The sequence below is a fragment of the Macaca mulatta genome, chromosome 4 (assembly GCF_049350105.2).
Source record: "Macaca mulatta isolate MMU2019108-1 chromosome 4, T2T-MMU8v2.0, whole genome shotgun sequence".
Lineage (NCBI taxonomy): Eukaryota > Metazoa > Chordata > Mammalia > Primates > Cercopithecidae > Macaca > Macaca mulatta.
This window is the reverse complement of record NC_133409.1, coordinates 76,805,918-76,823,055: the sequence shown is the minus strand read 5'-3', so window position 1 is coordinate 76,823,055 and position 17,138 is coordinate 76,805,918. Positions and strand designations below refer to the sequence as shown.

Genomic DNA, 17,138 nt, shown 5'->3' with positions numbered 1-17,138 from the left:
TCAGGGCTGCAGTGAGCTGTGATTGCCACTGCACTGCACCCTGGGTGACAGAGCAAAACCCTTTCCCTAAAAAACCACCAAAAACAAACAAACAAAACACTCCCCACCCCCACCAGAAGAAACCAAACCCAGCTTTGCTCCTGCGAGTCACCAGAGGGACACTTGGTTTGCATTTGTCACAGCTCCTCTGGCTGGCTAGAGAGGCAGGAATGGGTTATTTATAGAGGACTAGTTTGGATGCAGAGAGAATTACAGGGGTATCACAATGATTCAGGCCAGAGATGACGGTGGTGTCAACTAGCAAGGAGGGGCAGAGATAGAGCAAAATGGGTGAATTACAGAAATGCTTCCATGGTAGACCTACAGGCTTGGAGATAGATGGGAAGTAGGGCAGGAGAAAATGCCCGGGTTTCTGGCTGCTGACTGGAGGGTGGTGCCTCTCCCTGGGCTCCAGAACAGGAGGGGAATGCCTCAGAGAGTGAGCACACACAGGACACAGTTGGTTTCAGGGTGGCCATGGGACCTCCAGGTGGGGATGGTGAGTGGACAAGGACATGCATGGACATGCATGGATGTGCAGCTACCAAGAAAGGCTGCTATGGAGACCCATGTTTGAGTCAAGGAGGCCGGGTGTGGTGGCTCATGCCTGTAATCTCAGCGTTTTGGGAGGTGGAAGCAGGCAGATCACCTGAGGTCAGGAGTTCAAGACCAGCTTGGCCAACATGGTGGAACCCCCTGTCTCTACTAAAAATACAAAAATTCGCCGGGCATGATGGCGGATGCCTGTAATCCCAGCTAGTCGGGAGGCTGAGGTAGGAGACTCCCTTGAACCCGTGAGGTGGAGGTTGCAGTGAGCCGAGATTGCGCCACTGCACTCCAGCTTGGGTGACAGAGTGAGACTCCGTCTCAAAACAAACAAACAAACAAACAAAAAATGAATCAAGGAAAGGGTGTTCTGAAATCAACGCTGTCACTGTAATTACCTAGGAAGAGAAAGCAAGTACAGAGGAAGGAGAGAATTGAGCCAAGGACAGAAGGAGGTATATAAGCAGATAATGTAATAGTTTCAAAGTAGTTTCTTTCCATCTTTTTCTTTACATGCACTGTTTTTGCATAGCAGGAACCTTACTGGCTATACAAAAATACAAACTGGACCTGTAGTTGTGTATTCTGCTCTTGGCATTAGCTTTACCTTACTGCTTTAGAACTACTTTTATAAACATAATTTTTAATGGCTGCATAATTACACCATTTACTTTTTACATTTAAGAAGCCATATTTGAAGTTAGGTTGATAAAGTCATAAGCAAGCAATGACTTTATTCCATTCCAATGAGAAACGGAATAAGGGTAGGTGTTGCAAAGGCCAGGGAACATCGTGGGAACTGCTCAATGCCGTGGGGAGTGGGGTCAGGTAAATTTGATGTCACAGTTGGTCACAGCTGCTGTAACAAAATACCTTAGACTGGATAGTAGCTCACCATGCTACTGCAGTGGAGGCTGGGATGTGCAAAATCAAGGTGCCCGCAGATTCAGCGTCTGGCCAGACCTCTCTGCTTCCAAATGACGCCTTGTTGCCATGTTCTCCACGGCAGAAGGGGTGGAAGGGACTAGGACACTCCCTCCAAACTCCAAAAGGCTCCACTTCTTAATACCATCACATTGGGCATTAGGTCCCAACTTGTAAATTTTGTGGGGACACCCACATTCAGACCATAACTTGGGAAGGCAAGTGGCATTTGAGCAGGGCCCTGGGACACAGGTGGCCTTCTCAGGGTTCAGTCAGTGCCCACTGAAACTAGCTCAGTCCTTAGATTCCCCTCCAACCTAGTTATCTCTATTTTTTTTTCTAACTTTTGTGGGTGCATAGTAGGTGTATACATTTGTGGGGTACACGAGATGTTTTGATGCAGGCATGCAATGTGAAATAATCACATCATGGAGAATGGGACAGCCATCCCCTCCAGCATTTATCCTATGTGTTACAAACAATCCAGTTACACTTCTACTTGTTTTTAAATGTACAATTATTATTGACTATTGTCACACTGTTGTGTGATCAAATAGTATGTCTTATTCATTCTATTTTTTTTTGTACCCATTAACCATCCCCACCTCCCCACCTTCAGCGCCTCCACAACTGTTTCCAGCCTCTGGTAACCATCCTTCCAGTCTCTATGTCCATGAGTTTAACTTTTAGTTCCCACAAATGAGTGAGAACATGAGATGTTTGTCTTTCTGTGCCTGGCTTATTTCACTTACCATAATAATCTCTAGCTCCATCCATGTTGTTGCAAATGACAGGATCTCATTCTTTTTATGGCTGAATAGTACTCCATTGTGCACATTTTCTTTATCCATTCATTTGTTGATGGACACTTGGGTTGCTTCCAAATCTTGGCTATTGTGAACAGTGCTGCAACTAACATGGGAGTGCAGATATCTCTTTGATATACTGATTTCATTTCTTTTGGGTATATACCCAGCAGTGGGATTGCTGGATAATATGGTAGCTTTTTGAGGAAGCTCCAAACTATTGTCTATAGTGGTTGCAATAATTTACATTCCCATCAACAGTGTATGAGGGTTCCTTTTTCTCAAAATCCTCACCAGCATTTGTTACTGCCTGTCTTTTAGATAAAAGCCATTTAAACTGGGGTGAGATGATTGATTTGCATTTCTCTGATGATCAGTGATGTTGAGCACCTTTTCATATGCCTGTTTGCCATTTGTATGTCTTCTTTTGAGAAATGCCTATTCAAATATTTTGCTCATTTTTTTGCTCAGATTATAAGATTTTTTTCCTATCGAGTTGTTTGAGATCCTTATATATTCTGGTTATCAGTCCCTTGTCAGATGGGTAGTTTGCAAATATTTTCTTCCATTCTGTGGGTTTTCTCTTCACTTGGCTGATTGCTTCCTTTGCTCTGCAGAAGTTTTTTAACTACTTGATCTCATTTTTCCATGTTTGCTTTGGTTACCTGTGCTTTTGGGGTACTGCTCAAGAAATTTTTGCCCAGACCAATGTCCTGGAGACTTTCCTCAATGTTTTCTTGTAGTAGTTTCATAGTTTGAGGTCTTAGATTTAAGTCTTAAATCCATTTTACTTTTTGCATATGGCAAGAGACAGGGGTCTAGTTTCATTCTTCTGCATATTGATATCCAGTTTTCCCATCACCATTTATTGAAGACACTGTCTTCCCCAGCATATGTTGTCAGTACCTTTTTTGAAAATGAATTCACAAGCGTGTGGATTTGTTTCTGGGTTCTCTATTCTGTTCCATTGGTCTATGTATCTGTTTTTATGCCAGTACCATGCTGTTTTGGTTACTATAGCTTTGTAGTATAATTTGAAATCAGGTAATGTGATTGCTCCAGTCTTGTTCTTTTTGTTGAGGATAGCTTCAGCTATTCTGGGTCTTTTGTTATTCCATATAAATTTTAGGATTTCTTTTTTTTTTTTTTGATTTAAGAATGTTGTTGGCATTTGGATAGGGATTGCATTGAATCTGTAGATTGTTTTGGGTACTATAGACATTTTAACAGTATTTTTTCTTCTAATCCATGAACATGGAATATTTTTCCATTTTCCATTTTTGGTGTCCTTTTCAATTTATTTCATCAGTGTTTTATAGTTTTCATTATAGAGATCTTACACTTCTTTGGTTAATTCCTAGGTATTTAATTTTATGTGTGGCTATTGTAAATGAGATCACTTTTTAAGTTTCTTTTTCAGATTGCTCACTGTTGTCATATAGAACTGCTACTGATTTTTGTATGTTGATTTTGTATCTTGTAACATTACTGAATTTACCAGTTCTTTTTTTTGTGTGTGTGTGTGGATTCTAGGTTTTTTTTTTTCAAGTATAAGATCATATCATCTGCAAACAAGGATAATTTGACTTCTTCCATTCCAATTGGGATGCTTTTTCTTTCTCTTATTATAGCTAGGACTTCCAGTACTGTGTTAAGTGGTGAAAGTGAGCATTCTTGCTATGTTCCAGATCTTAGGGGAAAGGTTTTCAGGCTTTTCCCATTTAGTAATGACACTATCTAGGGGTGTGTTGCATATGGTTTTTACTATGCTGAGGCATGTTCCTTCTATCCCCTTTTTTTTAGAGCTTTTATCATGAAGGGATGTTGAGTTTTGTCAAATGCCTTTTCAGCATCAATTGAAATGATATGATTTTATCCTTCCTTCTGTTTATATAATGTATCACATTGATTTGTTGTGATACATTACAAATGTTGAACCATCCTTGCATCCCAGAGATAAATCTCATTTGGTCATGATGAATGATCTTTTTAATGTATTGTTGCGTTCGTTTTTGCTAGTATTTTGTTCAGGATTTTTGCACCAACATTCATCAGAGATATTGGCTTGTAGTTTTCTTTTTTTGATGTGTCTTTGTCTGGTTTTGGTATCAGGGCAATGCTGGCCTAGTAGAATGAATTTGGAAGTATTACCTCCTCTATTTTTTGGAGTAGTTTGAGTAGGTCTCCCTCTGTTTTACAACTGTACTTTAAAAATACTTTTGTCTTTTCAGAATCAAACCTATAAAAATTCTTATGAGAAAACACATGGAGAAATCATTATGATAGACCTTGTAGACATCATGCTAAGTGAACTAGGTCAGTCATAGAGAACAGATATCATCTAATTCCACCTATGAGGTCCCTAGAGTCATAGAGACAGAGAGTAGAAGGGTGGGTGCCAGGTGGAGGAGGAGAAATGGGGAATTACTGTTTAATGGGTATAGGGTTTCAATTTGGGAAGATGAAAAAGTTCTGGATGGTGATGGTTACACAACAATGTAAAAGTACTTAATGCCACAGAGCTGTGCACTTAAAAATAGCTAAAATGGTAAATTTCATGCTATGTATATTTTACAATAAAATAAAAAAAACCTTTGTCTTAATTACCCCATGATGATGGTGCATTAGTGCTCACTGATGTAGTTAGAAATAAAAGCTAAAGAAAAATTTTACATCTAAATGTCCAACTATTGGAAACTGGTACATAGACTTATGTGTAGGGTCATTATGAAGACTGCCATAGCATGAAAAAACACAAAGAAAGCACAGATAAAGAATACAAAATTACATGAGACCACAATAATCAATCAATTTACATAAGAGAGATTCCCAATGGCCAAATTTGGGACATATGAGGGTCTAAAAATTATGTCTGTAAATAATTGTAATACATGGAATAATAGAAATCCATGCCTCCATAAGATACTGAAACAAGGGAAAAAGAGCATCTGCCACCTTTGTAGGTGACTCTTACTGTCAGGGTCACCTAGGGGGACACTTGGGAGGCAGGCCTTGGGAGTCTGTTTCAGAGGTGCTGCCCCTAGCTGAAGCCAGGAGTCCCTGGCCTGGGACCATGTCCCTGCTCTTCTCTAAGTGATGCAGGGAAGGTCCCGCAGGTGGGAAGGGCTTTTGGATGCATCTGTTTTCATCCCTGCACTCTGGAGATGGGTAGACAGGAGCTTGCTGACTCGTTCGAGGGGACAGATGTTGCCATCAGAGTTAGGACCCTTGGTTCCTGACAATTCAAATATCTTTACATTACCAAGTGTTTCTTCACTGGAAGGAAAGTCTCCAAACTTTTGACGATTCCCACACCCCAGGGTCAGTATAAGCATAAAATGAGATTTGTACGTGGAAAGGCAAATCAGCGCCTGGTTCGTAGCTGGTACTAATGAACGTTTAGTCAACATGTGATTTGGGAAACCAAATCTAACAGCTTAAATTTTTTTTGGATTATAATACAACCTCATTGTAAAATAAAATTCAGAAAAACATGATTTTATAATAAAGATCACTCCTAATTACACCCCCAAAGAACAAATGGAGAAGCTGAATCCTTAGGAGCCCATGTCCTACCTCCTAGCCTTAGTTCTGCATTTTTACAGATTTCCCCATCACTCTATTTTTGCACTACCATGGTCTCTTAGACTTTCCTGATAATGGCTTTTTATCCTTAGCCACAGGCATTTATTGAGCTCCTTCTGAATGTACCTGGAAATACCTGTTGACCACTAGGCAAACAGCAGTTGTCCGCTTTAAAGCAGGGCTTCTCGACCTTAGCATTACTGATGTTTTGGGCAAACAGTTCTTTATCACGGAGGCTGTGCTGTGCACTGGAGGATCCACTAGATGACAGTAACACCCTTCAGTAACTGTCTCCAGAAATGGCCAAGTGAGTCCTGGAGAGCACAAGGACTTCAGGTGGAGAACTACTGTTTTAAGGACAACTGGTGGAGCTACCTGTTCCCTGCAGCCTTGGACATTTAGTGGTGGCAACCACCCATGCCCACCACCACCTTGTACCAGTGGAGCAGTCCTTAACTCCAGCTTGCTGGCAAGCTAGCATGTTTTCAGTACAGTCAGTGGCTTCTCTCCAGAATTAATGACTTCCCCTAAGCCCACCTCTTGGCCTCCCTCACCCAGCACTAGGTACCTCCTCCTCTGAGTCGAGCCAGGTGGGAAGTTCCCCAACCTTTAAATAATAGTGCTTCAAAATACTGGTTCTTTCAAAGCTCACGTGGTTCCTGGAGTCAAGCTCACACAACCTCTCTCTCATTCTCTGTCTTCAGAGTTCTGCAAATCCTACAGACTGATTCACTGGACTTGGCGATTTTTTTCTAAGATACGGATCCCATCAAAAGACCTCTGAGCTTATTGTCAAGTCAGAAACGAAGCCAACCTCTCCCTACGGGGCTTCCTGGTCTTCAGACAACCTTGTTTTTGTCCTTTGAATTGCCAATGGCATTCAAAACACTCTCATTTCTGCTTTGATGAAATCTCAACTTGTTCTGGTTCTTTTCCATTGTATGCTAATGGGGTGTGAAAGACCATTCCTCATCTTCCAACAGTCTAGGCTAGTGTATATCTTTTTGGTGGCTTTATTCATTTATTCTGTCATTAAAAAATGTTTTCTTCCAAAGGTACCTGTTGGGTCTGGGATTTGATGTTGCCCTACTTACAAGCAACTAAGTTGGTCTGTTACTGTTCCATGGATACTGGCAGGGGACATGAGACAGGTTCCTGGGTCAGGGGCAAAGGACTTGATGAGCCATGGCACAGCAAGCAACACAAACTCCAGTTCTCCTTGCCCTGCCAGTCCCTTGGTGGAACCTTGAGTGGCCAGAGGGTGCCTGCCCAAACAGTGGGTTGTCAGAAGAGGACCTGGAGCTGGACAACCCACTGTTTTATAGCAAGCAGCAGGCAAGCCCATACTCCTTCCAAGACATGACTCTGTCCCTCAAGTAGCTTGCTACAAATGCAGTGTGGAGGGGTGGCCTGGGTGAAGAGCAGGCAGGGCTCTGTGTTCCTGACACAGCCAGCAAAAAAGCCAGCTGGAATGCAAGAGACCCACGGAAAACATTCTCCCAAAAGGGGAACTCATTCTTCCTACTTGCTTGCAGAAAGGGATTTAAAATCGAACAGGTTGGGAAAATTGAGTTACACACAGAGGAAAAACAGGGCCATTCTCACCCATCACTGTTCAGTTCCACTCAGCCATCACTTTTTTTACTTTGACTACTTTATAGATTGTGGGGTCGGGTGCGGTGGCTCATGCCTGTAATCCCAGCAGTTTCGGAAGCCGAGGTAGGCGGATCACCTGAGGTCAGGAGTTCGAGACCAGCCTGGCCAACCTGGTGAAAACCCGTCTTGACTAAAGATACAAAAAAAAATTAGTCGTGCATGGCGGTGCGCACCGTAATCCCAGCTACTCGGGAGGCTGAGGCAGGAGAATCGCTTAAACCAGGAGGCTGAAGTTGCAGTGAGCTGACATCATGCTACTGCACTCCAGCCTGGGCCACAGAGTGAGACTGTCTCATAAATAAACAAACAAACAGACTGTGAGATTCTGGATTCCCAGTTGTTAGGCAGGGATCTACGGATTCTCTCAGCGAAGATGTAGACCAGTGGTGCCGGGAGAGGCTGCTGTGCACAGCCTGTCAACCCTGCCCACCGGGGGGGGGGTTGGGGGTGCCCATAGACCATCTCCCTGGGACTGAAGCCCATGACAGAAGTAGATCATGCTGCCTCTTCTCTATGTGAGTAGACCCAGGAGTCTCACGTCCCCTGCCAGTATCCATGGAACAGCAAGAGACTAACTTAGTTGCTTGTAAGTAGGGCAATATCAAATCCCAGACCCAGCAGGTACTTTTGTAAGAAAACATTTTTAGAATGACAGAGTAAGACAATGAATAAAGCTACCAGAAGAAATAAGAAAGTGAATAAAGTCACCAATAAGAAAACGAATAAGGCTACGTTGTTCCAGCCAGTGCCTCTGTGAGTCATCTTTCTTGGTGATCCCAACACCTACAAACCATGCAATGTTGACATCCTGGGACTGCTGCTCCGGGTGGGAGGTAACTGATGGCACCTGCTTGACAAGGAGACTGACCTTTTCTTCCACCATGCCTTCATCTCTCCTCTCCAAATCCTGACATTTTTCCCACTATATTTGTAAAAGTTATGTGATTATACGACTATAGCTCTTCTGTGATGTCTACAGGTTGATACAAATAATGAAAAATCAAAACATCAACGTATCTCAGAACCACATGGTGCGTGTGACCCCTGAGGATATATACACTATGTTGCCACTTGAAGGAGAATCTTCCAGGTATCAAATCCCGTGGATTCTCTTATTTTCTTTCACATTCCCTCTGCTGTTCCCGGCTCACAGTCGGCGACCACGCTCTGAGGAGCCCGTGCCATCTCCATTTCCCCCATCCCTTTTTCACTTTCCTGGCCACTGCCTCACACCAGTCAAATCCGAATATCCGGGAGGTGGACACAGGGCGAGTGTCTGCTTCTTGCAACTCCCAGGTGGTTATGATGTGCTTCCCGGACTGCAACACTGACCTATGGAACTGAAATGATGAATTCATGTCAGAAAGAAGTAGGATTTGGGGAAGAATTCATTACCTGGACCATTTTCAGCAGCTGGAATAAAAAGCACTTAACAACAACAATAAAAATCACACACAAAGGCCAATAAGTGTTTTGAAAAAGTGCTTTGAGAATTTACTGTACAGTTTTTTTTAAACAATTTATTTGTATGTTGGCTTCTACATGCTCTTACATTCGTGTAAAACATTTATACATATTCTTTACAATTTGTACATATATTAAATGGCTATAGCATAAACATTGTTCTATGGGATTTTATAGAAGAAAAATCAAGTGGGGAAAATTACTCATGAAACATTAACAAAAACCCGTGATATTAAAGAACAAGATGTTCTCATATTCATTTGATTTCCTCATCTACTTATTTTTGGTGTCATTTTATTGATGCTGGCCCAGACTTTCCATTTCCCATAATTATTAGGTCAGAAAAATGAAAGCGGTGGGAGGGAACGCAGTAAGGCACCTGTGGGAGACGGGCGCGCTCCTCCGCAGAAGCGAGACGGTGGCTGTCAGTGTTGAGTTAGAGCTGTCGGTGTGCCAAGGTCCTGTTTTGCTTTATGCCATTAACTGAAGTGCTGGTGCTCAGAAACTCCTGTGTGAAGTTTCGGATGCAGTCAGGAAGGGCACTGGTCTGTTCTTTCTTTCCAATCTCGGAGTCCTCAGGATTCTGTACGCTGTTCAGGCTGCAACCCTTCTCAGTCCCTACACTTTTCCATCTAATGGGGAGGGCAGGGGTGCTAAACTGTGCTTTTTCTCTTTGCTGATTACACCAACTGGCCATGAACCCGCCATCCAAACCAAGCAGTGTGCCATCCCCACAACAGCCCTTCTCATCACGTTGGAGGAGCAGCCAAAGAGTAAGAAGGGACGAGAGGCTCCGGGGTGCTGTGTGTGGTGCCCTCCTCCCCCAGGCCCTCCTGAACACAGCCACTCACCCGTTAGACCAAAGCCACAAAACTCTCTAAAAAGTCCCTCAATTCTTCTAATGTATTCTTTATGGCATAAAACCTGCCTTAACCATGATTAGGAAGAAAGTGCAAAGAGAGAAAGCACTGGTCCTCACATAAGAGCAACACATCAGAAATGACGCTGAGGACACGGGTGGCCAGGGGTATGTGCTCATCTGCCAGGCTGTGGGATCCCCCTGGAGGGACATGGGATGGCCCACCTGCCACACACTATGATGGTGCTGGCAGCCCCGGGGCCCCGGTCTCCTCCATCCTGAAGTGTAAGCACTTGAGCCGTAACTGTGGCAGTGAAAGGCATAAAGACGCCCCTCAATGATAGGAACCCCAGAGGACTGAAAAGAGTTATAAAAATATACAAACATAGATATTTTTTATTCTGGCATAGTTCGTATTTTTAAGAAAGTAATTACTAATTAATTATCTGACACCGGGTAAGAACTGGAAGATTGTGGGAGACTTATAAATTATATAAGACATATAATTTATAAGACATATAAATTATGACTCTGTGTAAAATATCAGTGGGGAGAAACCCCTCATTTTCCATTGAAAATTCTGGTAACTTTTAAGTACTTTCCAAAAATAGAGACGATTTCCACTGGTTTAAATAATGGATGCGGAAATGAACAAAAGACCATCCCTAAATAACTGATGCATTTAGGGTGGCTAATAAAATAAACGCAGTTTTTTGCAACTCTGTTTCTTTTTGGTTTTCTTTTTTTTCTGAATAATAGGGGAAAAAAAGTTTTGAATTGCATTGCCCCAAGTCAGGAGAAAGCGCTCAGCATTCTCTTCAAGGCCCGTTCTGTCCTACATCACCGGAAAACGGCTGAGGGCCTGCCTCAGCTTTTCTGCAATCTGACAAGAAAGCAAAACAAAATAACGTTGAGATATCACTCCCATTACGACCTCACAGTATTCTTTATTCACAACTCCAACAAGTTAAACATTACACAAATTCCAATTCTTTAACTGGTCTTTTTGGCACCAGCCCAGCCCCGCGTTCCTGCTGGAGAGACGTTAACCCCGAATGGCACTGGCAAGCACTGAGGCCCCAGCTGGCCCTGGTGGTCCCTTCCTGCCGGTGGGCGTCTGCACGTGCTCCCCGCCTCTGCCCTAGCGGCGCTTGCAGACGACCTGCTTTCCCTCAGATGAGCTGGGGGCTCAGGCCTTCATGCTTGCCTAGAGCCCCCTCCTTTCCTGGAGGAGTATGAGCTTCCAGATCCCCTGAAGGCTATGTCGCCCTGGCCACACCCTGCTCTGTCACTGCTGGGTGTTCAGACAGCACGAGCCTGCCTGTGAAGCTAAGGAGGCGCTGCGGTCGTCTATGCGCCAGGGCCTCCTGCTCCTTAAGGCGCAGCTGTCTTATCCATCCCTGGATGCTAAACATCCAGAGTGAGGGCTTGGTATACAAGAAACACTCAATATATGTCTGCTCCACGAACACATACGCAAATTTTAATAACTTAAGGGTTACTGTGCCATAAAACTTAGATTGAAAACCTGACAATGTTGTATCAGCTCCTTAGGTTTATGCAAAGACAGTGATGAAATACACGGTTTTCTATTCTGAATTACAATGTCATAAATAACTATATCATACTTGGACTTGAACATCAATAAATCAACATTATCAAAATTCTGAGAGTTTCCCTTGCATTATTTTCTCACACAGACAAATGTAATCTGTTATATTCTAATATACAACGAAAGGCGAATCCACAATGGCACCAACTGACGGGAAAAGTGTGCATTTAAAGAGCACAGGGCCCATGTCCTGTAAGGGAGGACAGGGTTTAGGTGAGTTCCTCCCATAAGTTAGTCTCCCAAACCAACTGTACCAGACACAGTTCACAAATATGCGTTAGGTACATATCAAGCACAGGTCTCCTTTAAGAACTGGCTGCTGGAGACAGGCGTTTTCAGCAGTGTCCAGTTTGCAGAGGCCACCAGTATGGCTGTGAGCAGGGGGCTTGCAAACCACTCCCCATGAACATGGCTTAGATCCCATGGCCGAGGAGAGCTGGGTAGGCAGCAAGGCCGCCAGCAGAAGCTGGATTCTACATTACAGAACTTACCTGCAGGTGCCTGAGGTGGACATGCTACTAGAGCTTTGTTTTCTGGTAAACAACAAAATTACTAGGCAGAGGTAAGAAAAACTTAAGTTTTCGTCATTGTTTTGTGGAGAGAACCGTTCCAGGTCTCACTTTTTTGTTTTTTCTTTCTCTGCGATTTCCATGGCGCACTGTGAAAACCTCATTCATGAAAAGCAAAGGCTGCCTTTGCTTTCCTGTGTGGTGCCAGGCTCCTGTTCCAGCTGCCAATGGAGCCCCAAGGACGGCTGGGTGACCTCATCTCATTCAGAACCGTTCCTGGTGCACAGAGGCACAGAGAGGCTGTGACACGGGGGAAGGAACCACACAATAAGGAACGTCTTGGGGCCTTGCAACTAGCATCCAAGATCCTGCTTCAGAAGAAAACCTTTTTTAACCCAGTGTTACCCAAAAAGCAAAGGGCAGACAGAATTAGGAGATTAAAAATATCCTGTCCAAAATTTAGGCTCCTTTGGTTTCTTACTTAGGATTAAAGAATACAAACAGATTAACTTTACATGGTCAAAGTGGTTTACCAGGAACCTTCTCCTCAAGTACATGTGAAAGGCACGCGGACGCCCACTCACCGTTTCGTAAAACTGCACTTGCTGCTCCAGGTACAGGCGGATGACACTGTTGTAATCATAGATTCGATTACTGTGAAAGTGATTCATCTCAGCTACAACCAAAACCAAAACATCAATCAGTTTTCCCTCCAAGTTTTCAAATGGCAACACCTGGTTTCTCTGCTCAGTTACAATTAATCATCAACCGGACCTAATCTGGTTGGCTGCGGTACAGTGTCAGCTCTTGGCAAATCACTTTACTAAGGGTTAGAAAAACAAGTTGAGCTGGGCACAGTGGCTCACATCTGCAATCCCAGCACTTTGGGAGGCAAGGTGGGTAGATCACCTGAGGTCAGGAGTTCAAGACCAGCCTGGCCAGCATGGCAAAACCCCAACTCTACTAAAAATACAAAAATCAGCCGGGTGTGGAGACAGGTGCCTGTAATCCCAGCTACTCTGGAGGCCGAGGCAGGAGAATTGCTTGAACTCGGGAGGTGGAGGTTGCAGTGAGCCGAGATTGCCCTACTGCACTCCAGCCTGGGTGACAGAGCGAGACTCTGTCTCAAACAAAACAAAACAAAACAAAACAAAACAAAACAAAACAGTTAATGACAAACATTACTTTTCAGTACACGAATGACTTACACTGACTTGCATAATCAAAACTATAAAATCCAATACAGATAAATCACCCAAATGTGGACTATTACTCTAACAGAACTGATCAAAGAGAAACTACTTGGTCATACTCGCTACAGATGACTGCAGTTCACAGCTTCCAGTGCGTCTGCATGGGACCTAGCGAGGCACCTGGGGGCCCTGCCCCGCTCCCTTCTGCGCAGCAATTGCTTCAGCAGGTTTCTGGTGAAAGGCCGGGCAGCATGTGGGACAGCGGGAGGCCCTTCCTCAGTCCGGGGAGCTTTGCTGTCCATGAGCACCAGTGGCGCCATCAGAACCCAGCCTCTCACAGGGCAGAAGGACTGGATGCTGAGGGAGATCTTTCTTCATCTTTGCTGAATACCTGGATTCCTTATTCCTCTGTGCCCCTCTGCCCCTACCCCCAACTCTGGAGGAGTCTTCGTCATCAGAGGGCCTCCTTGTCTCCGTTGGATGCCTCCTACTCCGCCTTCTCCCAAACCCTCCAGGCTGAGAAAGCCAGCGGCTGCACAGATTCCCATGACACACACTGTTCTACATTTTACATTCAGTTATTTGAAGTTGTACAAAGCTTTGTGTTTATCAATTTGGATAACCTCAAACACAAGTTCAAAACCAAATTTCCCATTTCAAACTCTTCAAAACCCAAAACTTCAATCAGGTTTCCTCGTTTTTGCTGTAGTGGCCTTGGCTCTGGACACTCCCTCGTCCATCTCTTTCTCCCATGAATGCCCCAGTCTTGAAAGCTGTTCCTTGGAAAAGCCTGCAAATCTGTTTCCTTCTCTTCTCCCCAGTACCACATCTTTAGGTCCTCAAAGCTCAGACTACAACAGTGATGGTCTTCTGGTTGGGCTCTTGGACAGCGTCTGCATTTTCCAATCTCCTCTCCATAACCAACAAATCCTTCTCCCTTGAAGATTGATTTTTTTTTAACTCCCTTTTAACGGCTTCTTAATGCCCACATCAAGTCTAGAGTTTTCAAGTTCTTTCACACTCAAAATTTATTTCCCAATAACCTCTAAGTATGTTTTACTCTTTCACGCCCATGACACAATCCAGCACCATGATTTTGTAGCTTTTGTTCCTAACAGAACACGCTCTCCATTCTCTGCCCATACAAATGCCATCCACCCATCCGCCAACGGGAAAAATCCACCTGCTGCTCTCATCTGCTCAAAAACACTCAAACCTATACAAATTCATGTCTTTTTTGGTTTTTTTTTTTTTTTAACACAAAAAAACTGTGCCTAAAATGACATACCCAAACCCCTTCACATTCCATGATCCCAAGGCACGCACGTTACAGACTGCTAAAAGCTGAGCTCTGGCATTTAATAGAGCATTATGATATCACAGATTGCAAAAGGAATCTTCAATGTCTCTCAGAAATAATAAAATGTGCAGTTTGAATCAAGCTGTCATTCACAGCTAGATAAGGTGGACAGATGAAAAATTAAATAAATATTACAGATTTTCATCAGCACTGGGATCCTGAAGGGGCTCACAAGCGTCTCAATTACTTATCAGATGCTCACATCTGGATTTCTCTAGCAAGGGAAACTTTGCTGGGGAAAAAAAACCTCCACCAGCACCTCATAAGGACCCTTTCATCTTACCTTGCAATGCGTAAGACATGGTGCTGACTCTCTTCACCATGTTCTGTTTGTCTTGTGGGGTGATTTTACTTGTTGCAACGAGTTTGTCACTTTCTTTCACTTTTTCTATGGCTCCCTGTGAAATACAAAATACAACAGTATGAATAAAGCTGAAATGATTAGTCATTAGTTTAAAACACAACAATGCTAATATATTCTATAACTGATTTGCTACTGAACAGGAAATACCTCCACAAAACAAGAGAGGAAAGCATCTAAATTTAACTTCCTTCAAGTCCCTTGGAAGCAAAAAGGCTGTTATTCTTGAAAAAATGTCATTAAGCTAAAATGAACAGTTTTATGCTACAAGAAGAGAGAAAAGCAAACAGCACACCATCTCCGTAATATTCAGAAGCCGGTGCCGTTTGAAGAGTAGCACATAATGGAAATCAGGCATTAGCAGGTTTTGAAAGTCACGTGCCTAGGTCCAGGGCAATGTTCGCACACAGGCACTTTCTCTCTCCTCTTTTATACAACAGAATATTTTATAAGCGAGTGCCTAAGTGTGCTGATTGTAAGTCCTGGGCTTTCCTTCGATTTTTTAAGAGGCGCTGAATCCATTTAAAGACTTAGATGGAAGTGGCTGGAAAGGCTGCCAAACATCTCCCACTCCAGTATCATCATGCTGCTCGTTATTTAGGACTGTCTGGAAAGAACAACTCTATACTCATGCATTAATTAGGCTCCAGGCCTACAACTCTGATGCTGCTGGCATACATTTCGACAACAAGCTAATTGTTCTGAGATTTATATTAAGTTATCTGAGGTTGTACAAACCTAATTTACCTATGGTACCCCTTCATGATATTTAAGTTATAAAGCAGAATGCTAACATGGCCACATGCCAGGACTGTTAAGATCACAGACCAGCCCTTTGCAGACATTTTCCTAACAAATCCAAGTACATCACAATATACTAGACTACTATGGTTGACATAAAATACTCACAACTCATGCCTGAGGTGATGTACAGACTTTTTAAAAAGGGAGAGAAAACCAGAATTCATTATATGAGAACACTCCAAACCAATTCTAAAATTCAGTTACAAAACCTTTCTAATGGGAATTACAGATTCTTTTTTAATAATAAAGATAAACATATAAAACCAATACTACTGTGCATGTCTGCCTGCTTCATCTGCTGTTGTCTTCTATAAATGTCTACAATCAGGTTACCTTGTGAGTGCCAATGATGTCAGGGAAGCAGCCAAGAAAACCTTTATACTCATGATTACATTCCATCAGGAAATGGAGATCTTTCTTTGGCTATAACAAGATACAAGCTGATTGTTACTAGTAGAGAAATTCAGAAAATCAAGGAAAAGAGAACCATTATAGGCAAAGACTGTAAATCTGTAATGTGCTACACTACATTACTGAGTGTTAAGCATTCAGATCACTTTTTCTAAAAGAAAGTAGCTCCCAAGACTGCCTTTCTTTGACTCATATGTTGTAAAGAAAATGACAAAACATCATGTAATTTTTAAGTTGGTTTGTAAAATTATTTTGTCATGGCCCAAAATATACCACCAAGAAGGAAGAAAGTTCAGCTAATGCTGTATGTTTACATACAAACAAATGAGTTGCTGTAGTTTAACTTTTAAATATGAGCAGAGAATATAATGTTATTAAAACACCCAGTAATCATTTTAAGTGGCAATTTAAAATTTTTCAATTTTTCTGAATTGTAATTTTAATAGCTATGTTACTCACATCTCTAAAATGAATGCATTTTTAGAAGTATTAGCAAAGTAGCCCATAACCACATTAGTGTGTGTACACATGTGTGCATCCATTAACATAGCTTTAAGTCATCTGAAAAAAAAATTTTTTTAATTAAGAGATTAGAAAATAACTTAGATTCTTCTTAAGGGAACTTATTATCTGTTACCTAAAAAAAAAAAAAAAAAAAAAAAACCCTGAAATTGGGGTACTAAAGACTCCAATAAAAGCTATGTAGCTATGACAAGGACCTGCCCTGTCCTGGGGACTGTAGCAGGTGCTTTTTATTTACGAGCTGTTAAATCTTGAGAACCATACACGGTAGGCACTACCACTGCAGATTAACAGATGAGGAAACTACGGCTCAGAGAGGCTAAGCAATGGTCCATACAGATCTGAGCCAGCGTTCTTTCCTGTTCATTAGAATCCCCTGATGGCTAAGAACAGATCAGAGGCATCAATACTGGGGTACACTCATTTAGATTTCTTTTCTTCTGAGACAGGGTCTCACTGTGTCACCCAGGCTAAAGTGCAGTGGTAT

The 17,138-nt window shown here is 42.7% G+C and overlaps 1 protein-coding gene across 2 annotated transcripts in view; it reads right to left on the bottom strand.

Annotated features, from left to right (window-relative positions):
• Window positions 1-9,025: 9,025 nt before the first annotated feature.
• The window catches only part of SNX9 (sorting nexin 9), a 123,228-nt gene continuing 115,115 nt past the window's right edge, over window positions 9,026-17,138 (bottom strand). For both annotated transcript variants that reach the window (XM_028847289.2, XM_028847290.2), the window contains 4 exons: window positions 16,052-16,141; window positions 14,837-14,951; window positions 12,585-12,676; window positions 9,026-10,762 (listed from right to left, as the gene is read on the bottom strand). In XM_028847289.2, the coding sequence (XP_028703122.2) occupies window positions 10,715-10,762; window positions 12,585-12,676; window positions 14,837-14,951; window positions 16,052-16,141 (345 nt within the window). In that variant the 3' untranslated portion in view covers window positions 9,026-10,714. The remainder of the gene's footprint in view (window positions 10,763-12,584; window positions 12,677-14,836; window positions 14,952-16,051; window positions 16,142-17,138) is intronic.